The sequence below is a fragment of the Eretmochelys imbricata genome, chromosome 4 (genome assembly GCF_965152235.1).
Source record: "Eretmochelys imbricata isolate rEreImb1 chromosome 4, rEreImb1.hap1, whole genome shotgun sequence".
Lineage (NCBI taxonomy): Eukaryota > Metazoa > Chordata > Testudines > Cheloniidae > Eretmochelys > Eretmochelys imbricata.
Window position 1 is genome coordinate 1868618 of NC_135575.1, and position 23404 is coordinate 1892021.

The 23404-nt window shown below is 49.7% G+C and overlaps 2 protein-coding genes across 4 annotated transcripts in view; both read right to left on the reverse strand.

Moving 5' to 3' along the window:
- Nucleotides 1-23404, reverse strand: part of LOC144263816 (class I histocompatibility antigen, F10 alpha chain-like) — a 1122758-nt gene that overhangs the window by 203180 nt on the left and 896174 nt on the right. The window lies entirely within an intron of this gene.
- The window catches only part of LOC144263811 (butyrophilin subfamily 3 member A3-like), a 37856-nt gene that overhangs the window by 8407 nt on the left and 6045 nt on the right, over nucleotides 1-23404 (reverse strand). The window contains exons 2-6 of one of the 3 annotated variants that reach the window (XM_077814794.1): nucleotides 21717-21874; nucleotides 10433-10780; nucleotides 9501-9782; nucleotides 7737-7853; nucleotides 6610-6642 (exon numbers count right to left, since the gene is read on the reverse strand). In XM_077814794.1, the coding sequence (XP_077670920.1) occupies nucleotides 6610-6642; nucleotides 7737-7853; nucleotides 9501-9782; nucleotides 10433-10780; nucleotides 21717-21816 (880 nt within the window). In that variant the 5' untranslated portion in view covers nucleotides 21817-21874. Of the gene's footprint in view, nucleotides 1-6609; nucleotides 6643-7736; nucleotides 7854-9500; nucleotides 9783-10432; nucleotides 11944-21716; nucleotides 21875-23404 lie in introns of those variants that run through there. The other 2 variants (XM_077814795.1, XM_077814793.1) reach the window with 2 other exon arrangements.

Here is a 23404-nt window from a genome sequence, read left to right on the forward strand (position 1 = left end):
GTTTGCAAAGGAGCACCACAACCATAGAAAGGACCTTTGAGAACACTCTGGGTGCAGACAATGAAAGTGGACTTGTCCCAGAGTGAATACTAGAAACCTTCTGTGGATCGCGATATGGAAGTAAGCATCTTGTAGGTCAAGGGTCGAGAACCAGTCCCCATGGTCCAGAGATGGGATTATTCCTGCCAAAGTCACCTTCTTGAAGTGTTGCATCTTTACAAATCTGTTGAGTGATCGTAGATCCAGAATGTGTCTCCAATCACCATTCTTTTTCAGTATCTGGAAGTACTTGGAGTTGAAGCCCTTCCCGCTGTGTCGAGTAGGAACTGGTTCTACAGCACCTAGGTTCAGAAGATAACTTGTCTCCTGATGTAAAAGCTGCTCATGAGAAGGGCTCCTGAGGAGGGTCGGGGGGGAGCGGTAGGCAGGAGTGAGGGAGGTAAAATGGATCGAATATCCTGTGGAGATGATCTCCAAAACCCACTTGGTCCCAGTTTTGATGAAAAAGAGTAAGGCAGTTGCTAAAGTAGTGGTGACGTTTGTGTTTTTGCAGCAAATTAAAATGGGGGTGGTACCTCGGGTCCTCAAACAACAGATCAAAAATTGTGCATATATGTAGATGTCTGTAATGTTGATGATTGTGGGGCAGTTGATCTTCGCTTTTGTATTCATTGTGTTTTCTGTTGGGGTCCATAATGCCTCTGGGGAGGAGAAAATTGATCAGGCCGGGATCTCTGTGTCATCTGTGATTTATTATATCTTCTTTTTTATGCAGGTGCATAAATTCTCAGTGAATGCAAAGTGGCTCTAGAGACTTTTAGTATGTGGAGGGATTTATCCATTTTCTCTGCAAATGATTTGGATCCTTCAAATGGAAGGTCCTTCACAATAGACAGGACTTCCCTTGGAAAGCCAGAAAGGTGAAGCCAGGAAGCTCCACATGCCCACTGCTGTTGAGATGAAGCAAGCAGCTGTGTCAGCGATGTTTAGAGAGGGGCCTACAACAATGTCCTTGCAAGAAGCTGACCCTCAGTAGTGATCACCTGAAACTAATTGGAGATGGTCAATGAAGGTGTTTAATGTAGAATAATTGATATGGTTGTATTTTGCCATAAGAGCTTGGTAATTAGCAATCTTAAATTGCAGGGTCACCTAAGAATATGATTTTCAAGTTGTTTTAAGTTCTTGTCATAGGGTGTTGATTTAACATGGTGCTGTCTGCCACGTTGATTTACAGCATTGGTGACACGGGAGTTTGGGAATGGGTGCGAAAATAAAAAGTCCGAGTCTTTAGAGGGAACATAATATCTTTATCCGCTCTCTTGCATGTGGGATGTACTGTGCCACATAGTCTTTGCTGGGTCCAGCAATACCTTGTTAATAGTGAGTGCAATACAGGCTGATGATGAAGCTTGTAGGATGTCGAACAGCTTGTGTTGCAACACCTTGACTTCTTCCAGTGGAATTTGTAGAGAATCCACTTCTCTTTTGATGAAGTCTTGAAATGGTTTGAAGTCATTTGCCAAAGTTGGTGGGGGAGGCATAACAGCTTCATCAGGAGAGGATGAAGAGATGTTAGTCACTGGAGTAATCCCTTTGTCTCATCTCACTGGCTGTTCCTGAAAGTTCTTCTATTGTGGTTCAGGAGATCTAGAGAGAGAAGCAGTAGGAGATTGCCTTCTCCTACTGTGATGAGCAACACTAGGGGCCCTCAAGAATTGGAGACTATAGGCCGCCCACGGGTCCCCGTATGGTCACTGAGGTGGTGCAAAGGGCATTGATGGGTGCACCCAAGCGTGTCCATACCAACTGTGTGGGTCATGTCTCTCATGATGGTAAGCTGGTTCTGCAGAGGTTTCTGGGTGATTCGCTCCCTGGTAGTGGGACAGAGAGCCTTCCAAGGAGACTGAGGAGAATTTGTCATCCTCCTCCTCCTCGTCACTTGGAAGAGGTGGAGCTGTCATGGATGCTGTGGGAGACTCCATTGGTACTGCATGTATGTCTGGGCACTGAGATGTGGTCAGCACCAAGAAAGTGTCTGTGCTGAACCGGGGCGACTCAGGCATCTCTGAAACCAGCAAGTCTTTAGGCAAATGAAATTCCTGTGATACCAGAATAGCAGGTGGCGCCGCTGAGGTAAGCTGAGTGGAAGTGGCTCATGTAGAAGGAGCTGACAGTAGTGTGAGACTTTTGCACTCTGATAAATGGCCGGTAGTGTTGTTCTGGTCTTCTGCTGAGCTGAAGTACTTGGTATCGAGGCCCTAGAGCACTCTATCGGAGATGAGCTTGAGGAGCTGGTTCTCTCTTTACCACCCCTTCCCCCCCCCACCAAAGGTACTGAACTCCCATAGCCTGTGCCCTTTCGGTTTTTAGGCTTACTGGTGGTACCAGTAGCCGAGGAGCCAGTTATCTCGTGGGTACCCAGTTGTAGATCAGTCAGTACCAAGGTGGTTGATCTTGCTGAGGCTCATGTCTTTGTGGTAGATTCTCTACCCAATGACTTGTAGCCTGCTTTTTTGTGGCTTTTTGAGAGGAATCCAAAAATTTCCTCTTCAAAGCTGCCATAGAGTGTTGAGCCGAGGAAGTGGGAGGATTCGGCCACTTTGGAGATTGTTGTATGGGGGCGGGTGGGGTGGGAGGGTGTCCCAGGGCCAGAGTCAGAGGCTGATCCGAATGAACTTTCCGTCATTAGTAGTCATAGTTTTAGTTCAAGGTTATTCCTAGCCCTTGATATTAATTTCAGGCAGAAAGTACACTCTTAAGGCACGTGTGACTCTCCAAGACAGCGAATGCAGTGGGAATGTACATCACTGACTGGAATTGCTTCTCGGCAGGAGAAGCAACACTTAAACCTGGAAGAGCCAGGCATACCCTGTCCAGGTTTCACTTCCCCAGAGGGAACAGACAAGAAAGAACTAAGGACAGGGAGTTCGCTAGTCTTATAACAAAATAAAGAGGGGGGATTATTTTATTGTCCTTTTTTTTTTTTTGAGAAAAGGAAACAGTAGGGGAGTATGAACACTAACTGACTGAAATGCAATGAACGAACACTAATCACTCAAAACAGAAAGTAAAATATGGATGAGGTATTCTCAACTCGGAGGCTGCTGAGGCCCTGTCTCAGGTCAAGGTGGTTGAGAAGGAGCTGAGGGCAGTTTGCCCGTGCAACGCTCTATAGCCCTAATGCAGGGCCCGAGACAGGGACACCACCTGCGGGGGCTGAACGGACACCGATCTGAGGCGTAGGGGGCACAAATACACCTGCAGTGGAGCACCCACAGGGACACTACTCAAAGAAGAATGATCCTTCCTCCCACCCTTTGTCTTACAGTAACTCCCCACTTAAAGTCGTCCTGGTTAATGTTGTTTCCTTGTTACACGGCTGATCAATTATGGAACATGCTCGTTTAAAGTTGTGCAATGCTCCCTTCTAAGGTCGTTTGGCAGCCGCCTGCTTTGTCCACTGCTTGCAGGAAGAGCAGCCCGGTGGAGCTAGCTGGTGGGGGCTTGGAACCAGGGCTTGGAACGGCAGCCCCCGTATCAGCCCCATCATCAGCTCCCCACTCCCCTAAGTTCCCTGTGCAACAGCTGCCCAGCCGGCTATATCAATTGCTGGCAGTTCAGCTGTCCCTCCCCCCACTGCCATGTGCTGCTCCTGTCCTCTGCCTTGGAGCTGCTCCCCGAGCCTTCTGCCTGCTGTATGGGGGAGGGAGGGGAACAGGGGGGCTAATATCAGGGTGTCCCCCTCCCCCCTGCTCCTGCACCCTGCTTACCCCATCTTCCATAGAGCAGGGGGGACACAGGACAGTCCCAGAGGGAGCTTCCTGGCAGCAGCTGAGGTGGGTCTCAGCTTGCTATCTAATTAACAAGGCAGTGTACTTAAGACAGGGATCAGCATACTTAAAGGGGAAATGCACCTCTCTCTCTCTCTCTCACACACACACACACAGGGTGTGTGACTCTGTCTGCTATGCTGTCTCTCCTCCCTTCGTTCCTTCTGCCTTGTAGAGTGTGAGGCTACATTGACAACAATGAGTTAACCCTTGAGGGATCAGGCAAGTGCTAGTTCATCACTCAGCAGTGAGGCATTCCCTGGGAAACATCCCACCCTCTGACTCCTCCACCTCAACCAAGCTTCACAATCATCACTGCGGTGTACAGTATTAAATCACTTGTTTAAAACTTATACTGTGTGTGTGTGTGTGTGTATATATATATATATAATATAACATAGTCTTTTGTCTGGTGAAAAACGTTTCCCTGGAACCTAACCCCCCCATTTACATTAATTCTTATGGGGAAATTGGATTCGCTTAAAGAGGCAGCTAAAAGCTATGCCCCAAACAGCCCAGTGCTGGTGTGATTTTTCCAGAGTGGCCGATCAGGTTGTGGGCTGGCTTGTGTTTCTCCGCAGTGAGGCTGCCAGCGAGAGGCAGCACCAGAACAGAAGCTGCCTTTTCTCTCTTTGCTACTCTCCTTTCTCTCTGTTGGAAAGAGGAGCCGGCATCAAAGGAAAGGAGCATCACACGCTGGACAGAGGCAAAGGTGGGACAACTGGGGTGACTCTTGACTCTGCAGCAAGGGAGAGGAGGAACAGACTCCCTCCCAGGGTCACACAGCATATTGTCGAAAAACTTCTTTATTGTGAATGATGATTTACAGTTTAATGTATTCCTAAGTGAGTATTTGATGTTACTTTCTATTTGATCATTATTCCATACTTTCTATTATGGCTCCATGTCTAGTTGGCAGCCGGTATCAAGCGGAGTGCCCCAAGGGTCGGTCCTTGGGCCGTTTTTGTTCGATATCTTCATTAATGATCTGGAGGATGGTGTGGATTGCACCCTCAGCAAGTTTGCAGATGACACTAAACTGGGAGGAGTGGTAGATATGCTGGAGGGTAGGGATAGGATACAGAGGGCCCTAGACAAATTAGAGGATTGGGTCAAAAGAAATCTGACGAAGTTCAACAAGGACAAATGCAGAGTCTTGCACTTAGGACAGAAGAACCCAATGCACCGCTACAGACTAGGGACTGAGCGGCTAGGCAGCAGTTCTGCAGAAAAGGACCTAGGGGTGACAGTGGACAAGAAGCTGGATCTGAGTCAATAGTGTGCCCTTGTTGCCAAGAAGGCCAATGGCATTTTGGGATGTATAAGTAGGGGCACTGCCAGCAGATCGAGGGACGTGATCATTCCCCTCTATTCAACATTGGTGAGGCCTCATCTGGAGTACTGTGTCCAGTTTTGGGCCGCACACTATAAGAAGGATGTGGAAAAATTGGAAAGAGTCCTGCGGAGGGCAAAAAAAATGATTAGGGGTCTGGAGCACATGACTTATGAGGAGAGGCTGAGGGAACTGGTATTGTTTAGTCTGTGGAAGAGAAGACTGAGGGGGGATTTGATAGCTGCTTTCAACTACCTGAAAGGGGGTTCCAAAGAGGATGGATCTAGACTGTTCTCAGTGGTAGCTGATGACAGAACAAGGAGTAATGGTCTCAAATTGCAGTGGGGGAGGTTTAGGTTGGATATTAGGAAAAACTTTTTCACTAGGAGGGTGGTGAAACACTGGAATGCGTTACCTAGGGAGGTGGTGGAATCTCCTTCCTTAGAAGTTTTTAAGGTCAGGCTTGAGAAAGCCCTGGCTGGGATGATTTAGTTGGGGATTGGTCCTGCTTTGGTTTTCCTTTATTAAGTTTAAAATGTAAGGTTAACATCATGGTGATTGTTTGCCTCCGCCTCTCCTCAGGGTAGGCATAGCCTAGCCAAGACATGGGTCATTGCACAGTTCAAGCCTGTCTCTACTAACTTCTTCTCTTTTCTCAAAAAAGGACACTTATTCCCATCTTTAACACCATCTAAGAGACTGTCAGCTATGGTGGGGGTCCGGGGAAGGTTCCTTCTAAAGTCTTTCACTAAAGGCAAAGGGAACAGGGGATGTCATTAACACAAAAGTCTTATGTAATTCTTTACATTTCAAATGCTTTACCTGTTTTTCTTTCTTTTCTGTATTTTTAATGAAAGGTTAAAAGATTTTTAATGGTGTGCTTGCCATGGTACAAAGCAGGTTGAGGTCCCTGGGTACCAAACCCCAAAGGGGTTTAACTCTGTTTCATGTTGGACAGTGACATGGTTGTGTTGTCATCTTTAACTTTTTATTCCATCTAAATTACTACAACAGGGCTGGGGTTCTGGATTCCAGGCAGTTACGTAGTGTTACGTTAAAAGCATACCTGCACTCGCTGGAAGCATCCATCTAACGTCTCTGTGTATGTGCTGGGAGTGTAACACTCATCAGCAGGAACTCAGGCACGGAAGTTCCCAGTTCAGTCCCCAGTGTGTTGGCCAAAAGGGCAGTTATCACATTCATGGGGTCTTATCCAGTGTCCGTATTGATTGGGACGGAGAAAGTAGATAATCTACTTGTGCGTGGGTCACAGGCTCCCCCTGTCCCATTCCACAGAGGACAGGAGCTGTTACAGCCCCAGCTAGAGAGCCTGGCTCTGTGAATTGGCTCACAGGGGGGCCTGTAACACACACTCACTCCACAAGCCTGGTTTTTAATGTATCATTATTAATAACAGTAGGAGTAGTAATAATCGAGACTCACGTATCTCTTTCTTCAGTTCAGCTTGCTGAGCATCTAGAGGGGGAGAAGGTGACATGTAAGATGGCAGGTGTCACGTTTACAGTGATATCACTCCTGTTAACGAATGTCACTGGGCTGTAATTACTAAGGCCCGGAGCAGAGATAGCATTTGTAGCTATGGTGGTTAGGGGGGTGATGTTTTACCCAAATAGTTATAGTGGTACAACCCCCTAGTGTGGATGCACTTACGCTGGGACAAAGGTGCCTCCTAGCATTACAGCTTCTCCCCTTCCTCTACTGGGCCTTCACCCCGATATAACTGCATCCACCCCAGCAACCTGTGCTGCTTTCCATATCCTGGTAGGGTCCCAGCGACACACTGCTTGGATGTAGACCAGGACTAAGATAAAAGGGCTGGATGGTGCCAAAGCCTTTTGGGTCTAACCAGCCTCACCAAGCACCAGGGAGCCCCCTAAATCTTGCTGGGTCTGGGAGGGACCTTGATGAATAGCTCCTGCTCCTCGTTGCCTGCAAACAGGCCTGTTCAATACACAGAAGTTAGCAGGTAGTTTGGGCAGTGGATGGGGTGCTGAGCTGGGTCTCAGGAGAGTTGGGCTCTATTCCCAGCTCTGCCGCTGACTTGCAGGGTATCCTTGGGCAAGTCCTTTCCCTGTTTGTGCCTCAGTTCACCCAGCTGCCTTCATGTGCCTGCCCTAATTAGATCATAAATTCACTGGGGCCAGGACTGTCTCCCAATAGGTGTGTTTGGTGCTCACAGATGCTAGTGTGATACAAGTGACAATACAGATCCATGGCCAATTTTCCGGGTCTCATTCCTGCTTCAAACTGAGTGATTCTGACACCCCACCCACTGAACACCTAGGGTCAGGTACATTCTATTCTACGATGAAACCCAAAGGGGTGACTCTATATCTGGCACTTCTCAGTTCACACACAGAGTCGTGGCTCATCCAGGATCCCCACCTCCAGGTGAGGTTCAGCTCCTCTCCTCCATTGCTCGTTTCCTCTCCCTCTGACTTCACTCAAACCTCTCTTCATGGCACGGGCCGAAGCCCCCTGACAACCGTCTCTGAATTCAGGAGACCCTCTCTCCATCCCACAGCATTCCTTCCCCTCTGTCACCCTACCTTTTGCTCTGTGCTGCTTCCAGAAGCAATAACTGGCCAAGAGGATGAGAAAAACCACACCAGCTAGGGTCACTGACAGAGCCACCTGGTAGGGAGAGGTCCTTGGAAGGAACACATCTGCAAGGCAAAGTTGCATTGATTTGAATGCAGACAGAATCGATGTGGCAGCAGCAGGAGTGAGGGGAGCCTGCAGCATCCTGGAGTGGCCTGGGAGGATCTCAGGGGCATATTTGGTCTGGCTTTTGAGAGATGAGAAGTGGCTCCTCCCATGAGGCTGATGGGAGCCCAAGCTTTAGCCTGGTCACTGAACTTGGCTAGGCCCTGACTACATTGCAGATAGGCCATCTGTTGTTTGTTCTGCTGGGGCCGAGCACTCTGGCTGTGCTGGGCTCTGACCTGCTCATGTCTGGCCTCAGGGGTGGACCACCTGGGAGACTGCCCAGGTCACTGTCAAAGGAGCTCACTGCCAGCCGGCACGGGTGAGGGGGCACCCAGATTTCTCCTGCATCCTCCTGGTGGAGGAACGTGGTGGGGGAGCCACGATGCACAGATACTGCTTGTCCCCCCTACGTTCTTCTGAGCCCCCCTAGGGGGCTGTGTGGGACGGGGCAGAACAAGGAGCAATGCCAGGGCTCCCTGCATCCAGGTCACTTTCCCCATCTGGGCTGTGCCATGAGGCATCAGGAGCTGCTGCTCTCTGCCCTCCCCTTACCCAGCCCAGGGGAGGAAAGTGATCTGACTGCACGGAGTCATGATGTTGCTCCTCAATCCCCCCTCACAGCCCCGTAGGGGGCACGGAGGAGGAGCAGCGTTGGAGGGGGGAGGGAGCATCAATGCCAGCTGCCCCTTCCATCCAGGTCACTTTCCCCACCTGGGTGCAGAATGGGAGTGCAGGGGCTAAGAAAGAAGGGGTGCAAAAAGGGGCTGAGGAGAAGGGGGTGCAGGGGTTGGAGCACAACAGTGTTGTTGAGGTTGGGGTGAAGGGGGTACAGTGCAGGGGATGGGGCACAGGATGGGAATGCAGGGCTTAGCTGCAAAGGGGGTGCAGAAAGGTTATGGGGAACATGGGGAATAGGAGAGGAGATGGGAGTGCAGAAGGTGGTTGGGGACAAGGGGCACAAGAGAGTTAGGGGAGAAGGTGGCACAGTGCAGGGGTTGGGGGGCAGGAGGGGAGTACAGGGGCTAGGAAAGAAGGGGTGCAGAAGGGAGTTGGGCAGAAGGGCTGCAGGGGTTAGGGGCACAGGATGGGGTTCAGAGGTTGGGGAAAGGGGGAAGGGCAGGGATTGAGGCACAGGATGGGAGTGCAGAAGTTAGAAGAGAAGGGGGTGCAGAAGGGTTTAGGGGAGAAGGGGCACAGAGGGCAGGGGAGAACGGGGAGCAGGAGGGGTTAGGGGAGAAGGGGTTTTTCATTATTAATTTTGTTGTGTATTTTACAAATAGTTTCACACATATGTCTCAGATTAGAAGCGTGAAATCCCACTCCGTTCTATCCGTGAGTCCCACCTCTCAGCTTCTCTGCACTAGCACAAGAGGGGCCCATCTCCCCCCCTGTCTGCCTGGTTCTCTCCTTCCCTCACTCTATTCTTGGGAAGAGGCAGTGGGACCCTGGGGCTGTGGGGAGCCGGTGGAGCCCGTGAAGGCCAGGGGCAATGGGAGGGCACCCACAGGGGTCGGGGCAATAAGGGGACACTACATCCATAGGGGCCAGGGTGCCAAAATACAAAGTCACCCAGGGTGCCATTTTCCCGAAGGCCGGCCCTGGACCTGCTATGTGCATCGTTGCTGTTTTCTCTTGGCCGAGACGGGGGTTGAGGACAGAGCAGGACAGGTTCTGGTTCGAAGCGTCTGTTATAACAGCAGCAATGTGAGTATCAAACAGCCCGTCAGCCTGCTGGGATATTTTCTCCATCACTGGTGCTAGTTGCTGCCCACTGAGGTCTCTCCAAAGCACTCTGGGCTCCGGATACCATCCAGCCGATTCACACACCACGTGGATCCCTCCATCCTGATAGCCATCGACAGAAAGGTGAGGGGTGGAGCCCAGACCTGGAGGGGAATGGAGTGAACCTGTGTCACTTCTACACCCTGGGGCCGTCACCACCAGAGAACTGCACTGGTGCAGACTGGCGTGGTGGGACTGCGGCAGTGTGAGCCCCAGCGGTGTAGCATTGTCCTCACTCGCCATGATGTTACACATACAGATCTACCACATGATGGGTAGATCACAAACAAAGCTCCAGTCACCCCCTGTGGCTGCACGGACCCCAGGGTGTCTATCTCACAGTTCATAGACACACCGCGCTACCTAGAGGTCTTCTATCAGATCCTGGAAGCAGAGGCTTCTAGGAGATTTCCACAAACTTTCTCAGGGCCCAAGGAAATTGTGGGAGAAGGGGTCAGACTCCGTGGGATAAGAGCCACATCTGAGGCATGTCCCCAGAGTGGAGGTCGGGGAAACAGGTGGGGCCTGACCCTTGCTCAGACAGATGCCCCTGCAGCTTAGGGATGGAGGTGCTGGACGTGGAGTTGGTTACTTCAGGGGGTGTGAGGAGTCATCAGGTGGGTGCATCAATCCCATTAACAGCCACCCCCATTCCCTAGCTCTCCGGTGCTTTTCCTGTGAGAGGTGACTAGTCTGAACAGACCAGAACTGTGGGGGTGGGGGTGAGACACACAACTGGCTGGTGCTCACTGACCAGCCACCTGCAGTTCCAACACAGCTTCTTCGTAAAAGGTGGGTGACTGGAAGAGGCAGCTGTATGTCCCGTCATCAGAGGGGGTGATGCTGCGTATCCTCAAGGAGACAGTCCCATTAGCAATACCGTCCTTCAGAAACTTCGTCCTGCTTTGATACGGTGCGATCTGCTGGCCAACCTGATCTCTCCCATCCCGATAGAGATGGACAACTGCAGAGATCGTGGATCGGAACCAGCGCACTTCCATGCTCTCAGCGCTCATCCTGGGGGAGAGGTGACAGGGTAACAGAGCGTCTTCTCCCACAAGGACCCTGATGGGGCGATCGGGTCCCATCACCTTGAAACTCTCTGTAGAAGGAACCAGGACAAATTAAACTGTAGCTAAAGTGGAACTAGGAATATGTCATGGAAATGGGAAATTCCTGTAATATTTTTATGAGCAATGTGTGTCTCCCCATCAGACTCTGTATTGTTATCCCTTGAATGCACAAGGGTTAAAATGCCTCTCCAGGCAGATGGAAGACATGAGGTGTCTGAAATATGTTGCCTCCTGGTTTCAGAACAGAATAATTAAAATGAACTGAATAGAACCTGCACCTGTGAATGCAGGATCCAATCTGGAAGAGTGTCAGGGTTCCTTCCCCACTCTGAACTCTGGGATACAGATGTGGGGACCCGCATGCAAGACCCCCTAAGCTTATTTTTACCAGCTTAGGTTAAAACTTTCCCAAGGCACAAATCCCACCTTCTCCTTGAACAGTACGCTGCCACCACCAAGTGATTTAGACAAAGAATCAGGAAAAGGACCACTTGGAGTTCCTGTTTCCCTAAAATATTCCCCCAAGCCCTTACACCCCCTTTCCTGGAGAGGCTTGAGAATAATATCCTCACCAATTGGTTACAAAGTGAACACAGACCCAAATCCCTGGATCTTTGGACACTGAAAAAAAATCAATCGGTTCTTAAAAGAAGAATTTTATATAAAAAAAGAATAGGTAAAAATCCCCTCTGTAAAATCCGGTTGGAAGATAACTTTACAGGGTAATAAAAGATGCACAAAACATAGAGGAACCCCCTCTAGCCTTAGTTTCAAAGTTACAACAAAACAGGGATAAACCTCCCTCCAGCAAAGGGAAAATTCACAAGTTGAGAAAACAAAGATAAACTAATACGCCTTGCCTGGCTGTACTTACAATTTCTGTAACACGAGAGACCGGTTCAGAAGGGTTTGGAAGACATGGATTGATGTCCAGTCCCGCTTAGTCCCAAAAGCGAACGAACACAGAAACAAAGAACCCAAAACAAAACCTCTCTCCCCTCCCCCAGATTTGAAAGTATCTTTTGTCCCCATTGGTTCCTTTGTTCAGGTGCCAACCAGGTTATTTGAGCTTCTTAACCCCTTACAGGTAAGGAGGAATTTTAGGCTACCCTTATGGTTATGACACGCCCCCCAAATCACAGACGGTGTCGGACAGCCTGTACCACACTGGCTGTGATTTTTTCCAGGAGCTCTAGGAGAAAACAGAGTTAATAAGACACATGCACCTCTAGACATACTACAGATTATATAAAAACTAACAATATGTCCCACATTTCAAGAACGATTTAACCAGTTGATTCTGGGAAACTTTGAGGGGAGAGTGCATCAGCCACTTTGTTAGAAGCTCCTGAAATGTGTTGGATGTCGAAATCAAAATCTTGGAGAGCTAAACTCCACCGAAGAAGTTTTTTGTTATTGTCCTTGATGGTATGAAGCCACTTCAGCACAGCATGGTGGGTTTGCAGGTGGAAAGGCCGTCCCCAAACATATGGGCGTAGCTTTTCCGGCACATAGACAATGGCGTAACATTCCTTTTCACTGACTGACCAGTTGCTTTCCCTCTCAGACAGTTTTTTGCTGAGAAACACTACAGGGTGGAATTCTTGATCCGATCCTTCCTGCACTAAAACGGCTCCCACACCGCGCTCGGACGCATCTGTGGTTACTAGGAACAGTTTGTCAAAGTTTGGGGCCCTTAGTACAGGGTCAGACATGAGTGTCGCTTTAAGCTGGTTAAAGGCCTTCTGACACTCTTCGGTCCACTGAACGGCATTTGGCTGTTTCTTTTTGGTTAGGTCTGTCAGTGGGGCGGCGATTTGGCTGTAATTGTGGTACAAATAGCCTGTAATATCTTGGCCAAGCCTAAGAAGGATTGAACCTGTTTCTTTGACTTTGGGACAGGCCACTTTTGGATAGCATCCACTTTGGCCTGTAGGGGGCTGATAGTTCCTTGGCCCACCTGGTGTCCAAGGTAAGTCACTCTGTTGAGGCCTATTTGACACTTCTTAGCCTTAACAGTTAGTCCTGCCTCCCTTATGCGCTCAAAGACTTTTTGCAGATTCTCCAGGTGTTCTGCCCAAGAATCAGAAAAAATGGCTACATCGTCAAGGCAGGCGACTGCATATTCTCCTAATCGCGCTAGGAGGCCATCTACAAGTCTTTGGAAGATGGTGGGTGCATTCTGCAGCCCGAAAGGAAGTACATTAAATTCATACAGCCCGACGTGTGTGGTGAAGGCTGACCTTTCCTTGGCAGATTCATCTAGCGGTACCTGCCAGGACCCCTCGGTTAAGTCCAAGGTAGAGATGAACTGGGCCCGTCCCAGTTTCTCTAATAGTTCATCTGTGTGTGGCATTGGATAGTTGTCTGGGCGAGTTACAGCATTTAGCTTACGGTAGTCCATGCAAAAACGTATTTCCCCATCTGGTTTGGGAACTAGAACCACTGGAGATGCCCATGCACTGCGGGAGGGGCGGATTACACCCATCTGTAGCATATTCTGGATCTCCCGTTCTATAGCAGTTTTAGCTTGGGGAGACACCCAGTAAGGTTGAGCTCTAATTGTGCGAGCATTACTTGTGCCAATGGAGTGGTATGCCCGTTCAGTCAGTCCTGGGGTGGCTGAGAACGTTGGCGCGTAGCTAGTGCACAGCTCCTGGATCTGCTGTCGCTGCATACGGCCAAGGGTCATGGAGAGATTCACCTCTTCCACACCACCAGCACTTTTCCCTTCATAGTAGACACCTTCAGGCCACTCAGCGTCGTCTCCTCCCTGGGCTGTAAACTGACAAACCTTTAATTCTCTGGAATAAAAGGGCTGTAGAGAATTAACACGGTACACCTTAGGCTTTCTGTTTGAGGTGGGGGATGCTATGAGATAGTTAACAGCTCCCAGGTGCTCCTGAACCGTGAATGGCCCTTCCCACGATGCTTCCATTTTATGGGCCTGGAGCGCCTTCAAGACCATGTGGACCAAGTGGTCCCCTACTTTGAAGGAATGCTCTCTGGCATGTTTATCATACCACGCTTTTTGCTCTTCCTGAGCATCATTGAAGTTTTCTCTAGCAAGGGCTAAAGAGGTTCGGAGGGTGTTTTGTAGGTTGGTTACAAAGTCCAGAATGTTAGTTCCTGGAGAAGGTGTAAATCCCTCCCATTGCTGCTTCACCAACTGCAATGGCCCCTTAACCCCACGGCCATACACAAGTTCAAATGGTGAAAACCTTAAACTGGGATGTGGTACAGCCCTCTAGGCGAAGAGCAACTGCTGCAACACTAGGTCCCAATCGTTGGAGTGCTCATTTACAAATTTACGTATCATGGCCCCCAACGTTCCATTAAACTTCTCCACCAGGCCATTTGTTTGATGGTGGTAAGGAGTGGCAACCAAGTGGTTCACCCCATGAGCTTCCCACAAGCTTTTCATGGTCCCTGCCAAGAAATTAGTTCCCGAATCCATAAGGATGTCGGAGGGCCAACCTACCCTGGCAAAAATGTCTGCTAGTGCCTGGCACACACTTTTAGCCCTGGTGTTGCTTAGAGCTACTGCTTCTGGCCATCGGCTGGCAAAATTCATGAAAGTCAGTGTGTACTGCTTTCCTCTGGGTGTCTTTTTCGGAAAAGGACCCAGAATATCCACAGCTACTCGCTGAAATGGAACCTCAATGATGGGGAGTGGCTGGAGAGGGGCTTTGACCTGGTCTTGGGGTTTTCCCACTCTTTGGCATACTTCACAAGACCGGACATAGGTAGAAACATCCTTGCCCATTCCCTCCCAGTGGAATGACCCCCCCAAACGGTCTTTGGTCCTGTTCACCCCAGCATGGCCACTAGGATGATTGTGGGCTAAGCTCAGGAGCTTTACCCGGTACTTAGTTGGAACTACCAACTGTCTCTGGGGAAGCCAGTCTTCTTGGTGCCCACCAGAAAGAGTTTCCTTGTATAAAAGTCCTTTTTCTACAACAAACCAGGATCGGTTAGAAGAGCTGAGAGGCGGTGGGTTGCTCCGTGCCGCTGTCCAAGCTCTCTGGAGCTTTCATCTGCTTCCTGTTCGGCCTGAATCTGTTCTCTTCATGCTGGAGACATCCATTCCTCATTCGATTGTGGACCTGGGCTTGGTCCCTCTGGAAGCGATGTAGGGGATGGGGCTGTTTCCGTTGGCTGTGGACCACACTCCGCTGGGACACTATGTTGGGGTTCAGGCTCTGGCTGAGCCTCTTGCGTCGGTTTAGTTGCTGCTGCTGGTTCAGGTTCGGTGGTGCCCTCTGGTGTCGGTTGATTCGCCAGTTCCGGTTCTGGGACTGGATCCATTATGGCTGTTGCAGTTCTTGGCAGGGAGTCCGGTTCCACCACCACCATTGGGGTCTCTGGTAACACAGACGGGGCTCTGGTGGAGCGCTCAGGAACAGGAATAGGTGTGGAAGCTTGTTTGGCCTGGCTGCGGGTGACCAGTCCCACTCTCTTGGCTAGCTTCACATGGTTGGCCAAGTCTTCCCCCAGTAGTATGGGAATGGGATAATCATCATAGACTGCAAAAGTCCATGTTCCTGACCAGCCCTTGGCACGTAGCTAGTGCACAGCTCCTTGATCTGCTGTCACTGCATACGCCCAAGGGTCATGGAGAGGTTCACCTCTTCCACACCACCAGCACTTTTTCCTTCGTAGTAGACACCTTCAGGCCACTCAGCATCGTCTCCTCCCTGGGCTGTAAACTGGCAAACCTTTAATTCTCTGGATCGATTAGAAGAGCTGAGAGGCAGTGGGTTGCTCCGTGCCGCCGTCCAAGCTCTCAAGAGGCTTTCATCTGCTTCCTGTTCGGTCTGGAACTGTTCCCTTGATGCTGGAGACATCAGTTCCTCATTGGATTGGGGACCTATGCTTGGTCCCTCTGGAAGCGATGTAGGGGATGGGGCTGTTTCCGTTGATTGTGAACCGCTCTCCGCTGGGACACTATGTTGGGGTTCTGGCTCTGGCTGCGCCTCTTGTGTAGGGTTATGGGCTGCTGCCGGTTCAGGTTCGCTGGGGCCCTCTGGTGTTGAGGTTGCAAGTACTGGATTCAGTGCTGGCAATGGGTCTGGGGCTGGTTGTTCCGCTGGTTCCAGTTCTGGGACTGGTTCCGTCTGGGTCTCTGGGATTGGATCCACTACTGCTGTTACAGACATTGGTCTGGGGTCTGAGTCCATCACCTCTGACCGGGTCCTGATAGAAGTTTCCGGAACAGAGCTAGGCGTCACGGCTTGTTTAGCCTGGCTGCGGGTGACCATTCCCACCCTCTTGGCCCGCTTCACATGATTGGCCAAGTCTTCCCCCTACAGCATGGGGATGGGATAATCATCATAGACTGCAAAAGTCCACGTTCCTGACCAGCCCTCGTACTGGACAGGCAACTTGGCTGTAGGCAAATTGAAAGAGTTGGACTTGAAGGGTTGAATCATCACTTGGATCTCTGGGTTGATTAAATTGGGGTCCACTAAGCAAGCATGGATAGCTGACACTTGTGCTCCGGTGTCCCTCCACGCGGTGACCTTCTTCCCGCCCACACTCACAGTTTTCCTCCACTCCAAAGGTATCCGGGAGGTAACTGGGCCTGCGGATCTCTGGTGTGATTCCAGTGCAATGAACTGTAATCTGTTGGGGTTCTTGGGGCAGTTGGCCTTTACATTCCCCAGCTCGTTACATTTAAAACATCGTCCAGCTGACGGGTCACTGGGGTGAGGTGGTTTGCTGGAGAACAGGGTGGTGGGACGATAAGGTGTCTGGAGGGTTCTTTGGGAGGTAGGTGGGGCCTTGGGCGGCCCCTGGTAATAGGGTGTGGTCTGGGGTTGTCCCTTCTGGTCTCCGCTCCAACTGCGACCAGTTTTCTTCTTCTCTGCCACCTCCACCCATCTGGCTCCAATCTCTCCTGCCTCGATTACAGTTTGGGGATTCCCATCTAGGATGTATCTTTCTATTTCCTCAGGAACACCCTCTAAGAATTGTTCCATTTGCATTAGGAAGGGCAAATTTACTGGAGATTCAACACTTGCTCCTGATATCCAGGCATCCCAATGTTTCACAATGTGGTAGGCATGTCGGGTAAATGACACGTCTGGTTTCCATCTTAGGGCTCTGAACTTCCGACGAGAATGCTCGGGTGTTATCCCCATTCTGACTCTCGCCTTGGATTTAAACAGTTCATACTTGTTCATGTGTTCTTTAGGCATTTCAGCTGCCACCTCAGCTAAGGGTCCACTGAGCTGCGGCCTCAGCTCTACCATGTATTGGTCGGTAGAGATACTGTACCCAAGGCAGGCCCTTTCGAAGTTTTCTAAGAAGACCTCAGTATCATCGCCTGCCTTGTAGGTGGGGAACTTTCTGGGATGGAAGTTGTACCTGGAGAAGGATTGCTAGGGTTTGTTGGTATATTCTGCTGAGCCTTTATCTTCTCCATCTCCTCCACATGCTTCCTCTCTTTTTCCTTCTCCTCCTCCACATGCTTCCTCTCTTTTTCCTTCTCCTCCAGTTCTTTGTCCCTTGCCTCCATTTCTTTGTCCCTTGCTTCCATAGCTCTCCTGTGAGCAGCCACTTGGTGTTGTTCTGTCTCTTTCGCTGCCTCCCTTTCTTTGTCCCTTGCCTCCATCTCTTTGTCCCTTGCCTCCATCTCCCTCCTGTGGGCAGCCTCCTGTACCTCCTTCTCCATCCGCATGAGTTCTATTTGTCTTTCATGTTCCTTTTGTTTTTCAGCACCCTCAAATCTGGCTAATTCCAGCTCTCGTTGAGCTATGGAGTCTGTCATCCTAACCTCTCTGTTTTTAACTAACTTTACACCCGAGGTTTAGAAATAAAACAAACAAAACTTGGCTTGTAAAATTTTGTTGTGCTGGAATAGGATACCTATTCTCTGATAGTGATTGTCAGCCTACAGAAAAAGACAATTCCCTTTGTCTCTGCTCTGGCCCCAAGCCAAAGCAAAAAACCTCCACTAGTTGGAAACCTCCTTTCCAGCACCCCCAAAGGCAAACAATTTCCTTTTCAAATCTGTGCTCCTTGTAAAAAAAAAAAATCAAAATCCTAAAAAAAAAAAAACCCTACCACTTTTGTCTCCAGGCAAATGGGTAGAACACCACCCTATTTACTTTTAGGGGAAAAAAAACCTCAGGTTTGTGAAGACTATGAATTTCCCTGCAGGAGGTTAACTACTCTGCCTCCAGGCAAAGAAAACCTGCAACTCACAAAGGTAATTCCCTTTTGTCTCTGCTCTGGCCCCAAAGCAGAGAAAAAACTAGCTGCTTTCACAGTTGGACCTCCTTTCCAGCAGCCCCAAAGGAAAAGAAAATATTTCCTTTTTAAAATCTGTTTTTCTGGTTCAAAAAAATCTCAAATTGATCTCAAAAGGATTTCAGGTTAATCCCACCACTCTGCCACCATGTCAAGGTTCCTTCCCCACTCTGAACTCTAGGGTACAGATGTGGGGACCTGCATGAAAACCTCTTAAGCTTACTTTTACCAGCTTAGGTTAAAACTTCCCCAAGGTACAAACTATTTTGCCCTTGGACTTCAATTGCCACCACCAAACTTTATCTGGGTTCCTGAGAAAACGTAGTTTGACGGGCCACCATCTTTCCCCCCAAAATCCTCCCAACGCTTGCACCCCACTTTCTGGGGAAGGTTTGGTAAAAATCCTCACCAATTTGCATAGGTGACCAGAGACACAAACCCTTGGATCTTAGAACAATGAAAAAGCATTCAGTTTCCTTACAAGAAGACTTTTAATAGAAGTAAAAAAGAATCATCACTGTAAAATCAGGATGGTAAATACCTTACAGGGTAATTAGATTCAAAACATAGAGAATCCCTCTAGGCAAAACCTTAAGTTACAAAAAAGACACACAGACAGGAATATTCATCCTATTCAGCACAGCTATTTTCTCAGCCATTTAAAGAAATCATAATCTAACACCTACCTAGCTAGATTATTTACTAAGTTCTAAGACTCCATTCCTGTTCTGTCTCGAGCAAAAGCATCACACAGACAGACAGAGACCCTTTGTTTTTCTCCCTCCTCCCAGCTTTTGAAAGTATCTTGTCTCCTCATTGGTCATTTTGGTCAAGTACCAGCGAGGTTACCTTTAGCTTCTTAACCCTTTACAGGTGAGAGGATTTTTCCTCTGGCCAGGAGGGATTTTAAAGGGGTTTACCCTTCCCTTTATATTTATGACAAAAGGTAAAAATCCCCTCTCTAAAATCAGGTTGGAAGATAACTTTACAGGGTAACAAAAGATGCATAAAACACAGAGGAACCCCCTCTAGCCTTAGTTTCAAAGTTACAACAAAACAGGGATAAACCTCCCTCCAGCAAAGGGAAAATTCACAAGTTGAGAAAACAAAGATAAACTAATACGCCTTGCCTGGCTGTACTTACAATTTCTGTAACACGAGAGACTGGTTCAGAAGGGTTTAGAGAACATGGATTGATGTCCAGTCCCGCTTAGTCCCAAAAGCGAACGAACACAGAAACAAAGAACCCAAAACAAAACCTCTCCTCCCCACTCCCCCCAGATTTGAAAGTATCTTTTGTCCCCATTGGTTCCTTTGGTCGGGTGCCAACCAGGTTATTTGAGCTTCTTAACCCCTTACAGGTAAGGAGGAATTTTCGGCTACCCTTATGGTTATGACAAAGAGAAAAAGGAAGAGCAGGGACTGGGACATTATCACGTAATGGCTGGGGAGCCAATGCAGGTTGGACATATGAACTCAGTATCATTTGGCAGCAGGAGAACAGGGGAGGACGGGTGTCAGGGAGCCTGTGTTTAAAACAGCATTCACAAACACACAGGGCCTTTCATTCAGGACTCAGAGGCAAAGGGACAGAGAGAGAGAGACAGCCCCGATGGATCCTACAGCAGCTTGGCTTGGTGGAGCCCTGGCTTCAGCCACTATGAGCCTTGTTTTAACCTCTGCCCCTCTATGCTAACCTAAGGATTTCCCAACACTGTATTCCAGTTGAGTAATACACCCCATCCTGTAGTCGCTGGGCACAGCTCACCATGAGAAGCAGGAGAGCTAGAGCCCAGAGGCCGGTCTCAGAGGCATTGAGGCCAGGTGGCCTACCCTCTTGGAAAATGTGACCCCTTGAGGGTCTGTCATGCTGAAGGGGTTCCTCCCAAGGGACTTTTTAAAGGCAGGGCGGAGCACAGACATAGTGACAGTCATATAAATGGAAGCAGTGTGATGCTGTGAGCCCTGAGAGGCTGGGGGACTGCGCGTGGGACTAGAAGCCACGAACACCTGCATCCTGTTCCCAGCTCTGCCACTGACTCTGCGTGGCCTTGGCCCGTCATATACAGATGGATTCTGGCCTTTTCATATTTCTCTGGCAGAGTAAATGGGGTTGGGCAATTCCTGGGACAATGCCGCCCCCGCAGGAGTGTCTCAGGGCTGGCGTACTTGACCGTATCCTCAGAGCACCAAAGGGTGTCATATGGTGGGGCTGGAGCACTTGGCGTTCTGCCAATACCAGGGCTGCAGAGCAGCTAAGGAGGCTGCTGAAAGTTAGGGCAACCCTAAGGGTGCTCTAATTGACACTGGGGGCTTTTGCAGTCCCTGGAACAGCCCAGGATCCAGGAGATGCAAAGGTGGCTAGAAGCCAGGCTCTATCCTGGGCTGCACCTCGTGAGAGGCAGAATTTCATCTTTAGATTTGGCACAATATCGCCTTAAGGGCTAATTACATCTCCTAGGTGATCTTCTTACTGAGACCTTTACTACACTCTTAGGGAAACATTTTAAAATGCTCCTTCTCCTAGAAATCAACCCCTCTTTTCTCCTCATTTTTCCCCGGCTTCCTATAACGTATAAAGTATATATCATTATTGTGCTTTACATTCCACCTGCTTTCAGCCATGTCTCAGAGTTAGGCAAAACACTCACAGGGACTGTAACTGATCACTTTATCAAAATGACTGCTGGTCGAAATTTTTTCATCAAAACATTTTTTGACCAAATGTGGCTTTTTGAGCAAAATGAAAATTTGCAATTTCAGTCAAAAATTTCCCTTCTTGTTGAAAAAACATACATAAAAAATTTTGTCTGGAAAACTGAAAAATTTTCATTAAAAATACATTCTCAGTAAGTACTTTTGGTTTACTTCCCAGGTTTTGGACAAAACAAACAAACTAAAAACAACTGGTAGGAAATTTTGAAGAACAGTTTAAAAAAAATTCCCCACTAACAATAATTGGCATTTTCAAACCAGTTCTACTCAAACCTGATTTAGCCAAGTTTCCTCTTCTTTAATTTTTGCTGTTTGAAAATCATCTTTGTAACTTTACGAAAATTCTCCCAGAGTTTGGAAGAGTGTGATCAAAGCCCTGCCGTGCCTGGGAGCTACTCCTTGTTTTTCCACACTCCCCACCTAACCCCCACGCTCCCTCCAAGCCAGTCTGCCCTTTTCTTCTCAGCACCAGAGGTGAAACCCTCACCCCCCTGGTGCCAGTGGGAGGATTACTGCCAGGTGTCACCCAGCAGCTCCACGACCCAGCTCTCCCCCACGTGGTGAACACTCAGACGCATCTCCAGCTCCCGAAACTCTTCATTGCATTTCTGGTTGCTGGGCAGAGGTTTCTAGTTGCTAAGGGCAGGGCCAGGCTAGGGGTAGTTTCTAGTTGTTGGGGGCCATTCTACAGAACTGACTGTCCCTGCAAGCAGGACCCAGCTACATGTCACGTCCCACTGAACCAGAAATCAATCAGCCTCAGGGGGACATTTCTGGGCACAGCAGCCACATGCTGCCAGCGGGGACTTGCTGTGGGGCCTCTCGTAGGCCACAAGACACATTTATTGCCCAGCGCTCCCTGACTCCTCTGCCCACCAGCTGCCACCTTTGCTGCTCTGCTCATAACCCCTGAGTCCCCTCAGGCAGAGCTCAGGCTGGGGGCCCAGCTGGCTTCCGTGGGAGAGAGACAGGACCCTAAAGCCCCAGGAATCCTACCTGAGTCCAGCCGGTGAACGTGGAGAGAAATGAGGAAAAGGGTGAAGCCAAGCAGCGGCCGTGACCTCACGGAGCCAGGGGACGCTGAGGAATCCTCCATCGCCCTGCTGTCCAGACCACCACACAAGGCCTGGGTGAGCGAGTCAGTGAGTGGGACCCTGCAATCCAGGACGTGAGAGTGGTAAACCGGCAGAGCTGGTGCAGCGATGCTGACTCCACTAGGCCCTGGAGTGCCAGAAGCCCACGTTCAGGCCGGCCCTTTCAGAGGTGCCCTGCCCAGCACCTGCAGCTGAGGCCAGATTTTCCAGAGGGCTCAGCGCGCCGGGTGCACAGAAAGTGCTGACTCGTGCTGACAGTCCGGCCCACACCCAGGCCAGCCCCAGCCCGGGCACAGGAATAAATCCACCCTTAAAGGAAAGATTTCTAGGCAAGTTCCAGAACTATTGGCTGAAAGCTCCTGGCCCCCGGCCTGCACGTGCCCTCAGCCCAAGGAACTCCATGCTGGTTTGAAACTGCAGCCCTGTGCTACAAAGAGGGCGGGGTGGGGGGGTCGTTCTTAAACCACACACAGGGCAGCCCCCTCTGTCACTCCTTATGGCAGGGGGCCCTGCTGCCACCCAGCTGCAGCTTATAGGGGGAGGAGGAGGTCTCCCATGCTCCATCCCTGCCCATCTGGGAAGGAGACTCCAGCCTGCCCAAAGGGGAGTCTTCACAGCCCTTGCCAGTCCAGCACACACTTATTGTGTGGGTTGTCTCTGATGCAGCCACTGAAAATGTGGGCGGGGGGGCAGGGCCCAGGGAGTGCCATATAACTGGGGCCCTGGATTGTCACTCTCCAGCCCATAAGGGTGGCATCCCAGGGTGGGCCCAGCTGGAGTCAGTGCATGCTGGCTGTACAGCGGGCTGAGGACCTCAGGCAGCACCCTGAAGCAGGACTGTGATCCCACAGGACTCAGCAAAAGCCTCAGGCAGAGAAAGTCCCCTCTGGGGAATCAGGTTTCTGGCACCAGCAAGATCAAACAACCTAGCAGAGCCCTGGGGAATTATCTCTGGGTGCAGCTCAGTAATAGAACAGAGCACAGCTGCACCTCTCAAAGGATTATACACAGGGGCATCAGCAACATCAGTCAACGGGGAAAACTGAGTCACGGCTTCTGCAAAGAAAATTCATACCTCATTAATCTGTTAGAACTCTTTGAACGTGCCAAAAGGGATAGTCGATATAATTTACTTGGACTTTCAAAAGGCCTTTGGCTCAGTCCTTCTCAAGGGGCTACTAAAGAAATCAAGTCATGGGTGAGAGGCAAAATATTGCCATGGATCAGAAACTGGCTTGGCGACAGAGGGAATAAATGGTTAGTTTTCATCATGGCCATAAGAACATAAGAGTGTCCATACTGGGTGAGACCAAAGGTCCATCCAGCCCAGTATCCTGTCTACCGACAGTGGCCAATGCCAGGTGCCCCAGAGGGAGTGAACCTAACAGGTAATGGTCTAGTGATCTCTCTCCTGCCATCCAGCTCCACCCTCTGACAAACAGAGGCCAGGGACACCATTCCTTACCCATCCTGGCTAATAGCCATTAATGGACTTAGCTTCCATGAATTTATCCAGTTCTCTTTTAAACCCTGTTATAGTCCTAACCTTCACAACCTCCTCAGGCAAGGAGATCCACAGGTTGACTGTGC